This window comes from Phoxinus phoxinus (genome assembly GCF_949152265.1).
Source record: "Phoxinus phoxinus genome assembly, chromosome: 3".
NCBI classification, from domain to species: Eukaryota; Metazoa; Chordata; class Actinopteri; order Cypriniformes; family Leuciscidae; genus Phoxinus; species Phoxinus phoxinus.
Genome location: NC_136878.1, coordinates 20,391,640 through 20,405,376, shown reverse-complemented (window position 1 = coordinate 20,405,376; position 13,737 = coordinate 20,391,640). Strand labels below are relative to the sequence as shown.

The window sequence follows — 13,737 nt, the reverse complement described above, 5'->3', positions numbered from 1 at the left end:
TGAGTTTGACTCATTCTTTTTAAACTTTCAATATTTATTTTTTTACATCTTAGTCAATACATTCATGTGAATGATTTCAGGTACTATTTATACACGTTTTTATAACCTGTATACAAATCTCAAAAAAAAAATTAACTGTAAAAAAAAATAGGTTTCAACATTTATACTCAAGGGCATCCCATTAATGTCCATAAATAAACCCGCTGGTGCTCTGGCCATTTTTGACATAAGGTACAAAACTTGATAAAGGTTGTGAATAAATCATGGACATGATTCAAAGTTATTTTGAAAGTCACTAGTTATCCTGCATTGGAAATGAATGGGAATCTAATTTAATCGAGTGGAAGTTTTTGGTACTCTGCAAACAATCTCGCTGAAAGCTCATTCTTTGAAATAAACCAACTAAATCAAATTTTAGCTTTATGAGTAAAATGTGTTTTGGATGGTATTTCATAAAAATAAAAATAGCATTGAGTATTTCATAAATGTACAACCTTAACCTCTTTATAACCTTAAGCTTTAAAAAATCACTTAAGGAATATTAAGTGTCCTCTTTAAAAAGACTTGAACAAACTTAAAATCTGTGCTCCAAAGCATTACCGTAATTAAAATTTAGGTTTGAAATTTCATGGTTATCTATGCTCAAAGTGAATAAATGGATTATAACCGCTGCATAAATATAATTTTGTACAGTAAAATCCCTTACACATACAAAAAATATTTTATTAAAATAAAGGTTTTTGACCGCTACATGAAGAGCACCAGAGGGTTAAATGTCCTTATTGGCTAAGATCATACCTGTGTTCGACTTGAAGCAGCGCTACACAGTCCGAACGGTGTATGACATCAAAGTACCGCAAGAGCAGTTGCATACCTATTTACTAAAGAATTCCTGCTGGAAACTACTTGTTTTCAAACTTTTTATTAGCCGAAACTAAGTTTCGTTTTGATAAGAAATATTACTGTTTTTTCCAAAACATTATACAATTATTTCAGTTTACAGAATTTGTGTTATCCTGTGGCCTCCTTTGAAGTTAGCTGAGGCCCCCTGGTTGAGAACCACTGCTTTAGAGGATAATTCCTCTTTGTATCATAGTATGAAGGTTTCTTTAACTAATTCATTATCTTATCAGACAACAGATCCACATCTTTAACAGTTCAACATTAAAAGAGCTTTATTAATCTACAGTGAATATTCCACAAGGGCAGAAGTGCTGCTGACATTTCTTTATAAAGCAATACGCTTGATGAATTTTGCAAACCACATGTAGGAGGTGGCAGCACACAGTCCATACCTAAAGAAAGAAAAAAAAAGCAATAAATAAATATTCAGTTAACAATAAAAAAAAAGTTCACCTCAATCAAATAGTTCCTAAATAGTTTTAAAGCAAATTTGTTCATTTTTCAATTCAAGAGTAAATTCATGAGGACTTAAATAAAAATAACTGTCCATTTAGCAATCCAGACAAGTAAGGCATGTTTTGAGGCATGACAATGAATGAGTTTTAACAAACCATGTGATGACATATTGCATGTGTTCATTTCTCAAGGCCACTCTTGTCTGCCCTCCTATTGGCCCACCAGGTATTGTGCTGTCTGAATGAAAGAATAGAAAAAGATTTGAACTGACTCACTAACATTCATTACATTTTATGTGATCACTGGGCAAAACGTGTTATGGTTTTATACTAAATATTCACCAAAAGTTAGTATATTAAGAGCAGCTCTAACCAAACACAGCATCAATGAAGATCTCCTCAGCACCAGTGACATTCGCCATGGCCTCCACATCCCGATAGTGCCAACTATTTGCCTTCACATTGTTTTGAGGGACAAATGGTTTCCGCTGCTCGGTTAAACGCACCACGCCAACAAGATCCACATCCTCAGTCACCTTTTAGAAAATATAAACAACCTCAAAAATTATTTAACATGTATAAAGATTAAGATTATGTAATTAAAAGAAAAATATAAAGTCTCAGAGAAAAATAAATACAGTAAGACCCTGATGTGAGTTGATAATGTTTATGTATGGATTTGATTCAGTAGAGTTACTGAATTACATTATTACCTGTCCCTTCATCCTGGTTTCTGGTTTGATCTTAGCTTTGGGTACATAACCTCTGTTCACCAAGATAGTGATCCTAAAAATCGATCCAGAAAGTTTTTACACCCATATTAGAGTGCAAGGCAAGTGTACATAATTCAGTGGAATCTAAATTGATTGTGTTTTTACCCCAGATCAGTGCAGTAGAATGGAGTAATGACATTAGCTCCGGTCTCAGCGCTGGAGGAAAGCCTGCCTGCCTCACGGTTCTCTCTCTCAGGGTCCACAGGGGAACGGGGCAGGACATACAGCTCTTTTGAGTGATCATAACGCCCACTCACCTTCACTCGCCTGTACTCCAGCTGTTTGATTTCTATAGAACTGTCACACACAGATTACATTACCACTTCATCACAGCGTCTAAGCTTAATAACACTGGAGAGTATGGCACTCAGATGCGGAGAAGGCACAGACTCACTCTATGGGCAGTGGGATAGGCTCTGAAGTCGTCAGGCTCTGAAGATCACGGATCAGCTCCAACTTCCACTCTCTGCGTTTTAACTACAAAATCAAAAGCTAATTGCAGTTTTAGTTAGTTTTTTTTACAGATAAACACCACCCTCATGCATGTACCTGCCATGTTCCAAGACAAAAGGTGGTGGCAGGTATTAACAAGAGTAACCACTTCAGGAAGGAGTCTTCTCCCCTCTCCGTTCCAGCAACAGTCGAACTTGAGCGCTGACTAAACCTGTATAGGTTACCTGTGAAAAAAATAAAAAATCAGAAGTTTTGTTCAAGCATAATGCCTGAAAGTATAGCCTATTATAAACTCACTCTAACTGTTAACCTTTTTTATTTTACACTACCATTAAAAAGTTTGGGGTACGTTTAACAGAAATGAATACTTTTATTCAGCAAGGATGCGTTAAATTGATCAAAAGTGACAAAGTATACTTTTACATTGTTTTAAAAAATTATATTTCAAATAAATGTTGTTCTTTCAGTTTCCACAAACAGCACAACAGATTTTTTTTTAATCATTATTAATAAGACATTTTTTTTAGCTGCAAATTAGCATATTAGAATGATGTCTGAAGGATCATGTGTGACTCTGAAAACTGGAGTAATGGTGCTATATTTTAAAATAAATTAAAATAGAAAACAGTTATTTAAAACTTTTAAAAACATTTAAAATCTTACCGAACACAAAGTTTTGAACGGTAATGTAAGTTAGTCAGTCAATTGAGAATTAAGAGTTTAGTAAACGAGAAACGTAAAGATAATTAACTTACACCGGAGCACTGGGGCATCCTGCCGTCTGAATAAACCCTGTCGCGTCACAAACAGGGTCCTTTTGGGTGAGATGAGAATCTGAGAAAATATCAAATTAACTAACGTTACACTTTAACTGTCAAGAATAAATTACAAACATTTTGATAGTAATTAAATCAACACACTTTTAATGGAAATCTGCTTTATGAAAAAAATAAATGAACTTACACTTCCTCGAATGATCTTAAATGTATTATGAGAGAACATCAGCATTAATCTGAAACTGCTCATGATAGCTGGGATTGTTGTAACCTAAACAGCAACTGTCAGGTCGACTACATAACATTGCTTGTGCGTTCAGGGGAATGCTTTCAATGTAACCATTTCCGGGGATTCTGAACCATCATGCGCATGCGCAAGATGAAACACACGCGGGGCATGTTTCTGAATACACATTTGGTGAAGTTGTTAGGGCTGTCGTATTCAGTCCACGTTTGAAGGCTTTTATCCGATTCAGTGTGTAATTTTCTAGGGAGGTAAAATGCCTTTATGTTTATTCTTCAGCTGATGACACGCAGGTAAAACATCACAGAAGTTGTACGGTGAAATTTCGACGTTTTTTATTGTGCGAGGTAAATATTTCGAACAAGTTTAACGCATAATGATACGCTTACTACATTTATTAATTTGTGTATTTTTTATTTATTAGTTTGTGTGTTTGTAATAGGAATCATGGCCAGCCTTGCTGCGAAGTATGATTACCTGGAGAAGTTGACACGTAAAGTATGTGTGTCTCAGAAAAAGGAGCAAAAGAAAAGACCCTATGGTAATGTTCTGCATTGGGAATTGCACATGAATTAATTATTAATATTGAATAGTCACCTGCAGCAGTGGTGAAATTGTTATTGTTGGTTTATTTATTCATGCAAAGTTTTAATTTTCAAGTCAGCAGTTGAAGAAGCACAAAATAACGGTGTATCAATCCCCTTTTAGTTCCATTCCAAAGCAGTGGGGTTAAAGATGGTGCGCCTCCAAAGAAGAAAAAGAACAAGCAAAAGCCAACAAAAGGAGATGATATGAATGCAAGCAAAAATAAACCAGTTCCAAAGAGCACTCCGCCTGCAGTACCTCCAGCTCAGAGAAAAAATGTTCAGAATGGGATTTCAGAGACACAAAAGAAGACTGAGGGTAAAAAAGCAGTTTATAAAGAGAGAATATTAGTTAATTCAGAATGCTTTATTTGAACTGATTCATCCCTGTTAGGTGGAACATCACAGGAATTTAATGCTGTAGACATTCTTCGTCAGAGGCTCCACCAGAAGATTGAGCAGTCTCGTGGACAGGTACATGCTCCAGTTGGACTAAAAGATAAAAAAATAGAAGAAAATGCCATGTCTGTCAGAGGGATAATAAGTGTTAAAATGTTTAATCTCTTTACTTAAGTGCATATGTTTTCTACAGGTCAGAGAAATTGCGTAAATTGTTCATAAAAGCTACATGATGTTTTTCTTAAACGCCATGATAAAAATTACTTGAATTTTTAAGAAAGAAAAGTTTTACATGTATAAAATAAGAAATGTATTATATTACACATTTAGGAGATTTTAAGCCAAGTATTTACATGTGCTTTTTTCAGGGCACTCCTAAAGATCCTTCCTCGGTGGAGGTAAAGAAAAAACGAGAAAAACGAAAACAAGAAAGGGAGCGTCGTAAGAGGAAAAGGAAAGAGTTTCGAATGAAAAAGTTAGCAGATGCCGCAGCATTGCAGGCAGAAGAAGATGACAAAGAAACAGCAAAACCTCAACTGCAAGTCAGCTCTACAGCGAGCACGCCTGCCAAAACGGAGCAGAGCTTCATCGTCTTCAATAAGATGGATGTTGGAGAAGACTATGTGGACAAAGGAACAAAGCTCATCCTGAATAAAAAGAAAAGGAAAGTGAAAGGAATGCTGACTCCGCTCACTGGTAAGAACTACAAGCAGCTTTTAACACGCATTGAGGCGAGGAAAGATTACCTGGAGCAGCTTAGGGAGAAGGATGAAAGCAAAGCAGAAAAAGAGGAAGAGAAGATGAGGTGGACCAATGTTCTCTACAAAGCTGAAGGTATGAAGATCAAAGACAATGAGGAACTCTTGCACAAATCATTGAGAAACAAGGAGAAAATGAAAACTCAGAAGATTAAGAAGTGGACAAAGAGGAGCCAGCAAGTTGTGGAGAAGATGCAAAAGAGACAAGACAAGCGGAAAAGGAATATTAAGCAACGCAAAGATGCCAAGATAGAGAAGCGCAAACAGAGGGCAAGAAAAAAGGGTCGTGTGCTGCCTGGGGATCTCAAGAAGGCTGACTTATAGGCAGAAAGGTGGCATGGGGGGGGGGGGGGGGAGAAAGGACTTTGCCTTGTGCTTAGGACTGAAAGAGACATTAAAAATTTACTAATTTTTCACAAAATTTCAATGTGAAGAAATTGTGTTTCTGTTGTCACTTTTAAGATTTCATCTTTATAAAGAGAATTTGTGTCCATATTTTGTGTTTTTGTTATTCTGCCAAGGTTGGAGACGTTTATCTACATTTACATTTATTGATGTAGCAGACACTTTTTTTTTTCCTGCATGACTTACAGTAGATGGACATAAGCAAATTGTCACAGAGCCAACACTATTCATGGTGTACTATGCTAGGTTTATTAGAATGCTAGATTGGGAAACAAGCAAGAGAAAGGAAAAATACTTTTTTTGTATTTGCCTATTTTGTTCTCATTTTGTTTTTAAACATTTAACAATAAGAATGATCATTACAATGTTTGTTGACCGCGTTAGTGCTAGCAGTCACTGGCCACGCCCACAGCGGAAGTAGTTTTCTTCATTTACTCACCCTCAAGTTGTTCCAAACCTGTACGAATTTATTTCTTCTGCTGAACACAAAAGAAGATATTTTAAAGAATGTATTATTCCCCTAGATCTACTTCTCCTATATCTTCTGCCTGGAGGAGGAGCTCTGCTCGCAGTTTCATTGGCTCAAAGCAGAGCCGCTCTGGCTCAAAGAAGTAAATGTGTGACGACTTGAAGAGCTGGGGGAAGTAAACCATTAAGGTTTGGTGCGAAACAAAGTTTTGTGCATTCGTTTTTAGAATACAGAGTTAAATCGACATTTACCACATTGTCGTTGTTTCGTTTGTTTCTTGAATCTAAATCCTAAGGATAAGAGTACTGTCGTGTCTGAATCATTGACTGCACGTCATTTTAAGGTTGACAGTTCAGTTGCTAGAGATGTTGCCTGATTCTAATATGTTACTGTGTGTTACTGATTTGCGGCTTTAGCAGAAAACCTGTAGTAAAGTTATTAGAAAACTGCATGTGGAGGAGAGCGGCTGTAATTGGACCTTCGCTGTCAAACAGATTAGCAATCGCAGGTGTTCATGATAAGGTAGGAGATATTTCACACTCGATCGGTGTATTCCTGATCATGTTGTGGTATAGTGGTGTTATTTGAAATCGTTTTGTCTAATTACATTATGTTCTGCTTATCACGCAGGGCATGTCTCGTAAATTGCACGCAAGAAGGATTGAAGGAATTGACAAAAATATATGGTAAGTAGTTTCATGGCCTATAAAGGAAGTGAAAGTATAAGACTGTATCCATAGTGCTGTTCATTCAGTTTATTACACGGGATTTACCAAACAAGGAAATACATATACATAAATATTAAGTTATTTTATTATATTACGTAGAAAAAAAGTTGGTCGCAACAACGAAAACTGCAAAACATAATATATTATTTAAAATGTAGTTACACAGATGTGTATTATATTATATACATTTAACGGTTTTATGCTTACAATAAATATTCAAGTAGGCTAGTCCTCCATTTTTATAGTCGGTAGTCGCAATAACCGTTTTAAGTCGCAAGATGGCGCTAAATAGTCATTATTTGACTGTGTAATTATCTGGTTAGAGTAATAATAGATCTATTACCATTCTGCGTCCCTCATATTGAAGTAATGTTAATAAAAAAAAAAAATTAAAACTCCATGGTATTCCTTTTGTGTAGGGTGGAATTCACTCAGCTGGCTGCCGATTATAAGGCTGTGAACCTGGGTCAAGGGTTCCCTGATTTCCCCCCTCCTAGCTTCATTCAGGAAGCCTTCTGCAAAGCACTGAATGGAGGTTCCTCCATGCACCAGTACACACGTGCTTTTGTAAGATATTAGAAGTAACCATTTGCTTGTTTACTAAATGAACAACTGTTGCATAATATAAGTATATTAGCAAAGCTTTGTTAAATAATCTAACAACATGCTGTCATACAGGGCCACCCAAATCTTGTGAAGATCCTGGCGAAGTTCTTCAGTAGGATTGTTGGCCGGGAAATAGATCCAATGGAGGATATCTTGGTTTCTGTTGGAGCATATCAAGCACTTTTCTGTACCTTCCAGGCTCTTATCGATGAGGGTGATGAGGTAAAGTTATCAATGTCAAGGCAATGTTCATGTTCATAAAATTATGTTTTATACTGTGATACATTGTTAGTTTTTAGAGAAAAAAAGTCACTCAATGTCTGTTTCCTTGTGTTCAATATGTGATATCAGAATTTCCCTTTTTTCTTTTTATGAGCAGGTGATTATTGTGGAGCCATTCTTTGACTGTTATCAGCCAATGGTAAAGATGGCAGGAGGAACAGCTATATATGTGCCCCTTAAACCAGTATGTTCTTATATCATGTGACAAGATCTGTTAACTTGATCTGAGATTAAAATGTTTCTTTTGAATAATAATTGATTTGTATTGACAGAGGGAAGGCTGTGGTCCTGCTTTATCCAGTGCTGACTGGGTGTTGTCTCCTGAAGAGTTGGCGAGTAAATTTAGTCCTCGTACCAAAGCCATTGTCATTAACACTCCTAATAACCCTCTTGGCAAGGTGAGTCACCAACAAACAGAAGACAATTTTACGCATTATTATACTTTATCCAATATATTTTTATACAAGCGAATTTCACGAAATCTGTCAAGAAATCGAAGGGTTACACAGGTAAACCAGGTTTAGGTTGGTTGTGTGTGTGTGGTGTGTTGACTGAGATGAAATAGAACAGTTGTTCTGCTTAATATTTTGATAGATACTAAAAAAAAAAATCATGATTCTTTGATGAATACAAAGTTCAGAAGAACATAATTTATTTGAAATAAAAATGCCTTTACTGTCACTTTTGTTACTGTATGCTGCAGTATTAAAAAAAAACTGACCTCAATTTAGTTGTGTAATTTATATAAAAATGTAAATTCCGATGATTCAGAGCTGGAGCTGAAACTGAGCTGAAAGGTTTTTAAGGTTAACCACAGATACATATGCCTATATGCTCAGCCTAACCCTAACTGTGGTTTCTTGCAGGTCTATCTGCAGGAGGAACTTCAGGTGATTGCTGACTTATGCATTAAACATGATGTCATTTGCATCAGCGACGAGGTGTACGAGTGGCTCACATATGATGGAACGAAACATGTGAAGATCGGTAAGAGCAGAACTGTGTGAATAATGCAATATATCACAGTTTTGTGGACTTTTAAAGAAAAATTACTTTTTTTTTTTGACAGCCAGTCTGCCAGGTATGTGGGAACGCACTGTCACCATTGGGAGTGCTGGCAAGACTTTCAGTGCCACAGGGTGGAAGGTGAGCTGGTCAAATTCAACAGGCTTTGTGTTTTGCTATATTAATTGCCTATATTTGTCATTCTGTCTTTGGCTGGCTGGAAGTGCCTCAGCAGTAGGTTGTTTTAGATGATCTCCATTTCTGGTCATCACATTACTTTATTTGTATGTAGGTGGGCTGGGCAATTGGATCAGGGCATATCCTGAAGCACTTAAAAACCGTCCATCAGAACTCAGTGTATCACTGTGCCACAGCTGCCCAGGTAAAACAATGCTCCTGAGTTTTAAATATAAAGTTTGTGTAATTCTTTTCTCCGGTGGACTGACATTGTCAATTGTTTCTTAAGGAAGCCGTAGCAGTAGGTTTTCAGAGGGAATACGATTCATTTGGAACAGAGGACAGCTATTTCTTCCAGTTACCCCTCCTTCTTCATGAAAAGCGACTGAGACTGGCAGATTGTCTGAAGAGCGTTGGCCTAAAACCTATTCTGCCCCAGGGAGGATACTTCATGATTGCAGATATCTCAAAGCTTAGTAAGTAACAGGAAAACATGTAGAACAAAGTATTAAATCAGGAACTCATATTTAATTATGGATTATAGAAATACAATTTTCACATCTGTGAATTCCCGATCTACCTGCCTGAGATGAGTAGCTTTCATGTTTAATTTGTTCTGAAAATTATCTTTTTGAGCTTGTTAACATAATTGCTCTGTTCTTTCATTGTATTGTCTTTTCCAGTAATAATAAAATATACAATATCCATAATTCTAAATACATTTACATTATAGAATATGTCTTTAATTTTATACAGAATTTAAATGCATTTTTAAGATTTTATACGTTCCCAGGCCTGTATGTTTAAATTGTCTAGATATTTCCAGGTTTTCCATGATTAGAGGAATCCTCATATTATAAGAAATCTAAGGACAAAGGCTACACTCTGTGATAGCAAGTTTTGACATGACTATTCATAAATAAAGGGAACTTAATATTGCCTTTTGATTTTAAATGTTTTTCTTTAAGATATCAACCTTACTGACCCTAGTACTAAAGACGAACTCTATGACTACAGATTTGTGAAATGGCTCATAAAAGAGAAGGTACTTACAAGCATGAGTATTTACTGTTATAAAATCTTTAATAATCTATATAGCAAAATATCTTTGTAAATTATTAAAGCAAGTTCTTCACTTCTGAATAGGGACTGGCAACTATCCCTGTGTCTGCATTCTACAGCCCGGAACACAGGGAAGAATTCCAGAAATACATCAGATTCTGCTTCGTAAAGGTATTTTTAAGACAGAAAAGAAACATGAAATCATTTGAAATAGACATTTTAGAAATAAAATTGCTTATGGTAATTATTTGGGATGTCAAATGTTTTATGGGATGCCAATTTTATGCTTTAGAGACTGTTATCAAGTTTAATTATCACCATGACTAGTGTTTTTAGTTTTCTTTTTTTCAATCAACTCTGTTAAACCTTAACAAAGTTAAATGTTAATTTTGACATCCCTAATAATTTTAGATGCAATATAGGTTGCATTATATAGGTGAATCATACGTTAATGCAGGAAACGTGATTTCCATTTTGATCTGTAGTTCACCTTGTTAAAATGTTGTTTATATTATTTAATTAATATTTCCGTTAACATTAATAGGAGGACTCTACCCTGCAAGCAGCAGAGGACATCCTGAGGCAGTGGAGTGAAAGCAAATGAAAATTCTAAATCCTGACAGTATAGGCCTTCAAACACTGTGAAAAGCATGTAATCGCTTTTTTGTAAAGACATAGCAAAGCTAAAATGAGACTGGTGGCTGTTTGGGATATGAATAGTTATTTAAAAAGCATTTGTTATTAGGGTTAGGGATAGTTCACCCCTAAAATGAAAATTAAGTCATCATTTACTCGCCCTGGTGTTGTTCTAATGCGATTCTTTGTTTATCGGACCACAAAAGAAGAAATGAAAAAAAAAAAGTCCTGTTCGCACTCGTACATATAATGGCAGTGAATATTGTGACGCGAATCAAGCTTTTAAAAAAAAAGATTTAAAAGGATCATAGTCCGATGTTTCATGTGTCATGTGTTTCAAGTATTCTGGGGGTATATGATAGGGTTTAGTAAAAAAACAAACCAAAATTGTATGTATTATTTACAGAAAATCCTGACCTGGGCCTTTCTTCTGTGCACGGTGCACATTCATGACTCTGATAGGACCACAGTTCACTCCGACTCAGAAAAAAGCACACAAGTTGTAGTAAATCAAGACCTAGTAAATCACGACATGAAATGCAAAACATGTACTTTCTACTCTGAGGTCAAATATATCCTTTGTGTTCTTCACAACAAGAACTTGTCATGTTCACATCTGTCAACTTGTCATTCTGACTGAGAGCTGAAGTTCCAGTCTTGAGATATTTAGTTCAGTGAAGAAAGTACATGGATACTTTTTTGGAAATTCTAGGTATTGTTTTTTTTTATTATTCTTAATTTCTCACAACCTTTTGTAATTTTTCTTTGCAAGTTGAAGTGAACTAATGAATGCGCTTTCTGTGATGCGTTTGCATCTCTTTGTTTGTTTGTTTTTACTTGATGATGGTCGCAATTCACAACTGTTATATGGACGAGCACGAGCGTGACTTTTTTTTTCATTTTTCTATTTGTGGTCCAAAAAATATAGAATGACACTCTGTATTAGAACAACACCAGGGTGAGTAAATGATGATTTAATTTTAATTTTATGGTGATCTATCCCTTTAAGGGATAGTTTTGTATTTATATATATATATATATATATATATATATATATATATATATATATATATATATATATATACTGTATGTATATATATATATATATATATATATAATATATATTTGGGCTGTCAAAGTTAACGCATGGGATTCATTTTTGTTTTTGGTCAGAAAATGAAACAATTTTTCTTCTGCCTCCTTTTTCTGTTCTATTTAGTTTTATGTCCTTGAATGTTCAATTGAGAATCATTGCTGCCATGATAAATTATAATATTCAATATCATATATTAATTTTGGGCTCAAAAGCATAATAGTAGTTGGAATCTTCTTAGTCGGTTAAGCATTGTCCTTTGATTGTCATGTTCTCATTTTTTGCTGTTGTTTGTCATCATGTTGGTATATATTTGCTGCCATTTGGATTATACTTTAAACTGTAACACTGCCTGTTATTACTGTCTGGCTCCACTCCAAGTTACAAATTACACATTCATAGATTTCTCTTAATGTTAAACTGTTTTATCAACAAGCCTATTCAATGCAAGTATTGTGTTCAGCTAATTTTCTTATAAAATATTTCTTAATATAGATGATCTAGGCACTGTCACCATTTACATAAATATGTAAATATGTTCATTAATGCAGGAGAATGCAATAAAGTGTCAGTCACACACTGGTTTGTTTTAAATAAAGGACACACTATATTGATTGCAGCGTACTTTTTTTAACCAATTACAATTACAAAATGAATATGTGCCGCATTGATCACACCTACAACACTGAGCAGTTAAACACACAAAAAAGTTAACAATTCTTTAAATTCTTTCAGGATGTTATCGTTATGTTAACTTAATTTTATCTTGTTCAACCAATTTACTTCTATCAATTTGTGTTGAGATTACATGAAGGATTTTTTTTGTGTTAAAGTAGCATTAGAAACTAGGAACAAGATTTCTACTTCCCATCATACTTTGCACTGTGAGACATTTCAAAGGTATTTTACAGTACCATAACCTTATTTCAGTTTTACAGTAACTACATGGTTCTGTAATTATGTAATACAGTGCAATTCCTGTTAAAACCCATTTTATTTTTCATTCATGTGTAGCATACTAAATATAAATTAGATTTTATAATTTTTTTATTTAAAAGATATAATTTTATATTTATCCCACATAAGTATTACTGACATTAAAATTATCTTCTGTTTGTCAACTCCTAACTTCAACTCCTCAAACATATATGTAAAGAAAAATTTGTGCTGATTGTGTAGATATTTTGCGTGATACTTTACTGACACATTTTATACTAAACAGTTTGCCTTAAATTAACTTGATTCAATCAAGTTTGGACATGTCTAAGTTTAGTTGAGTTTAAGTTAATTTTACATTAAGTATTTGAGTAGAGATAACACGTTTCTGTTGTGTGGAACCACTGTTGAATTAAGTTGAGCTTAAGTTTTTTTTTTTTTTTTTTGCAGAATAATAAAATAACAGATGTGTAAAAAGACACAGCATAACGTGTAAAGAAGAGTTTTGTTAGGCTATCGCACAGTCAGTAGCATCTTACAGCAAGAATGTCACTGGTTGGACTCTCAGCTAAGAGGAGGCCTTTCTGTGTGGAGTTTGCATGCTCTCCCTGTGTTGCATGTGTGGGTTTCCTCACGGTGTTTCGGTGTGAATTGGTGACACTAAAACATGACTTTAGGTGTGTGAATGTCTGTTTCCGATGCTGGAATAGACTCCATCATCCCTGTGACCCTACTCAGGACAAGCAGTTTGGAGAATGGAGAATGCATATTACACAGAAAACTCTATACTGTGAAGAGTTTTTATAAGTTTTATTCACAACAATGCTGCAACATTAAATTAAAATGTGCAATGTTCAAAAAACTCAAGTAGCCCAACTCACTAACCTCAATGGAAAGTGATTTCTTGAATATTGACTAATAAATACATTTAGAATGCTTTTATGTTACACAATTTGTTTTATAATGTTGCTGTATTAATAAATTGACAGAATG

At 34.9% G+C, this 13,737-nt stretch overlaps 3 protein-coding genes across 7 annotated transcripts; 2 read left to right on the top strand and 1 right to left on the bottom strand.

Annotated features, from left to right (window-relative positions):
- Position 1: 1 nt before the first annotated feature.
- Positions 2 to 3,686, bottom strand: surf1 (SURF1 cytochrome c oxidase assembly factor). Its single transcript, XM_079607962.1, has 9 exons — positions 3,548 to 3,686; positions 3,340 to 3,418; positions 2,681 to 2,808; positions 2,526 to 2,608; positions 2,237 to 2,428; positions 2,072 to 2,144; positions 1,732 to 1,894; positions 1,515 to 1,596; positions 2 to 1,295 (listed from the first exon to the last, which is right to left on the bottom strand). The coding sequence occupies exons 1-9, from the start codon at positions 3,608 to 3,610 to the stop codon at positions 1,229 to 1,231; spliced, it is 930 nt and encodes a 309-aa protein (XP_079464088.1). The 5' UTR covers positions 3,611 to 3,686; the 3' UTR covers positions 2 to 1,228.
- On the top strand, positions 3,685 to 6,220 carry surf6 (surfeit 6). 3 transcript variants are annotated; one of them, XM_079607959.1, is made up of 5 exons: positions 3,685 to 3,951; positions 4,029 to 4,145; positions 4,313 to 4,507; positions 4,583 to 4,662; positions 4,956 to 6,083. In XM_079607959.1, the coding sequence occupies exons 2-5, from the start codon at positions 4,052 to 4,054 to the stop codon at positions 5,667 to 5,669; spliced, it is 1,083 nt and encodes a 360-aa protein (XP_079464085.1). In that variant the 5' UTR covers positions 3,685 to 3,951; positions 4,029 to 4,051; the 3' UTR covers positions 5,670 to 6,083. The 3 variants fall into 3 exon arrangements, with proteins under 3 accessions (XP_079464085.1, XP_079464087.1, XP_079464086.1); XM_079607961.1 differs by having other exon boundaries at positions 3,742 to 3,897; positions 4,956 to 5,900; XM_079607960.1 differs by having other exon boundaries at positions 3,751 to 3,951; positions 4,047 to 4,145; positions 4,956 to 6,220.
- kyat1 (kynurenine aminotransferase 1) lies at positions 6,159 to 11,344 on the top strand. Of its 3 annotated transcripts, none has more exons than XM_079607950.1 (14): positions 6,159 to 6,407; positions 6,636 to 6,741; positions 6,850 to 6,905; positions 7,367 to 7,514; positions 7,626 to 7,775; positions 7,933 to 8,019; positions 8,108 to 8,233; positions 8,702 to 8,822; positions 8,905 to 8,981; positions 9,133 to 9,222; positions 9,307 to 9,493; positions 9,986 to 10,062; positions 10,164 to 10,250; positions 10,624 to 11,344. In XM_079607950.1, the coding sequence occupies exons 2-14, from the start codon at positions 6,670 to 6,672 to the stop codon at positions 10,681 to 10,683; spliced, it is 1,338 nt and encodes a 445-aa protein (XP_079464076.1). In that variant the 5' UTR covers positions 6,159 to 6,407; positions 6,636 to 6,669; the 3' UTR covers positions 10,684 to 11,344. The 3 variants fall into 3 exon arrangements, with proteins under 3 accessions (XP_079464076.1, XP_079464077.1, XP_079464078.1); XM_079607951.1 differs by having other exon boundaries at positions 6,159 to 6,412; XM_079607952.1 differs by having other exon boundaries at positions 6,280 to 6,407; positions 6,639 to 6,741.
- Positions 11,345 to 13,737: the final 2,393 nt, after the last annotated feature.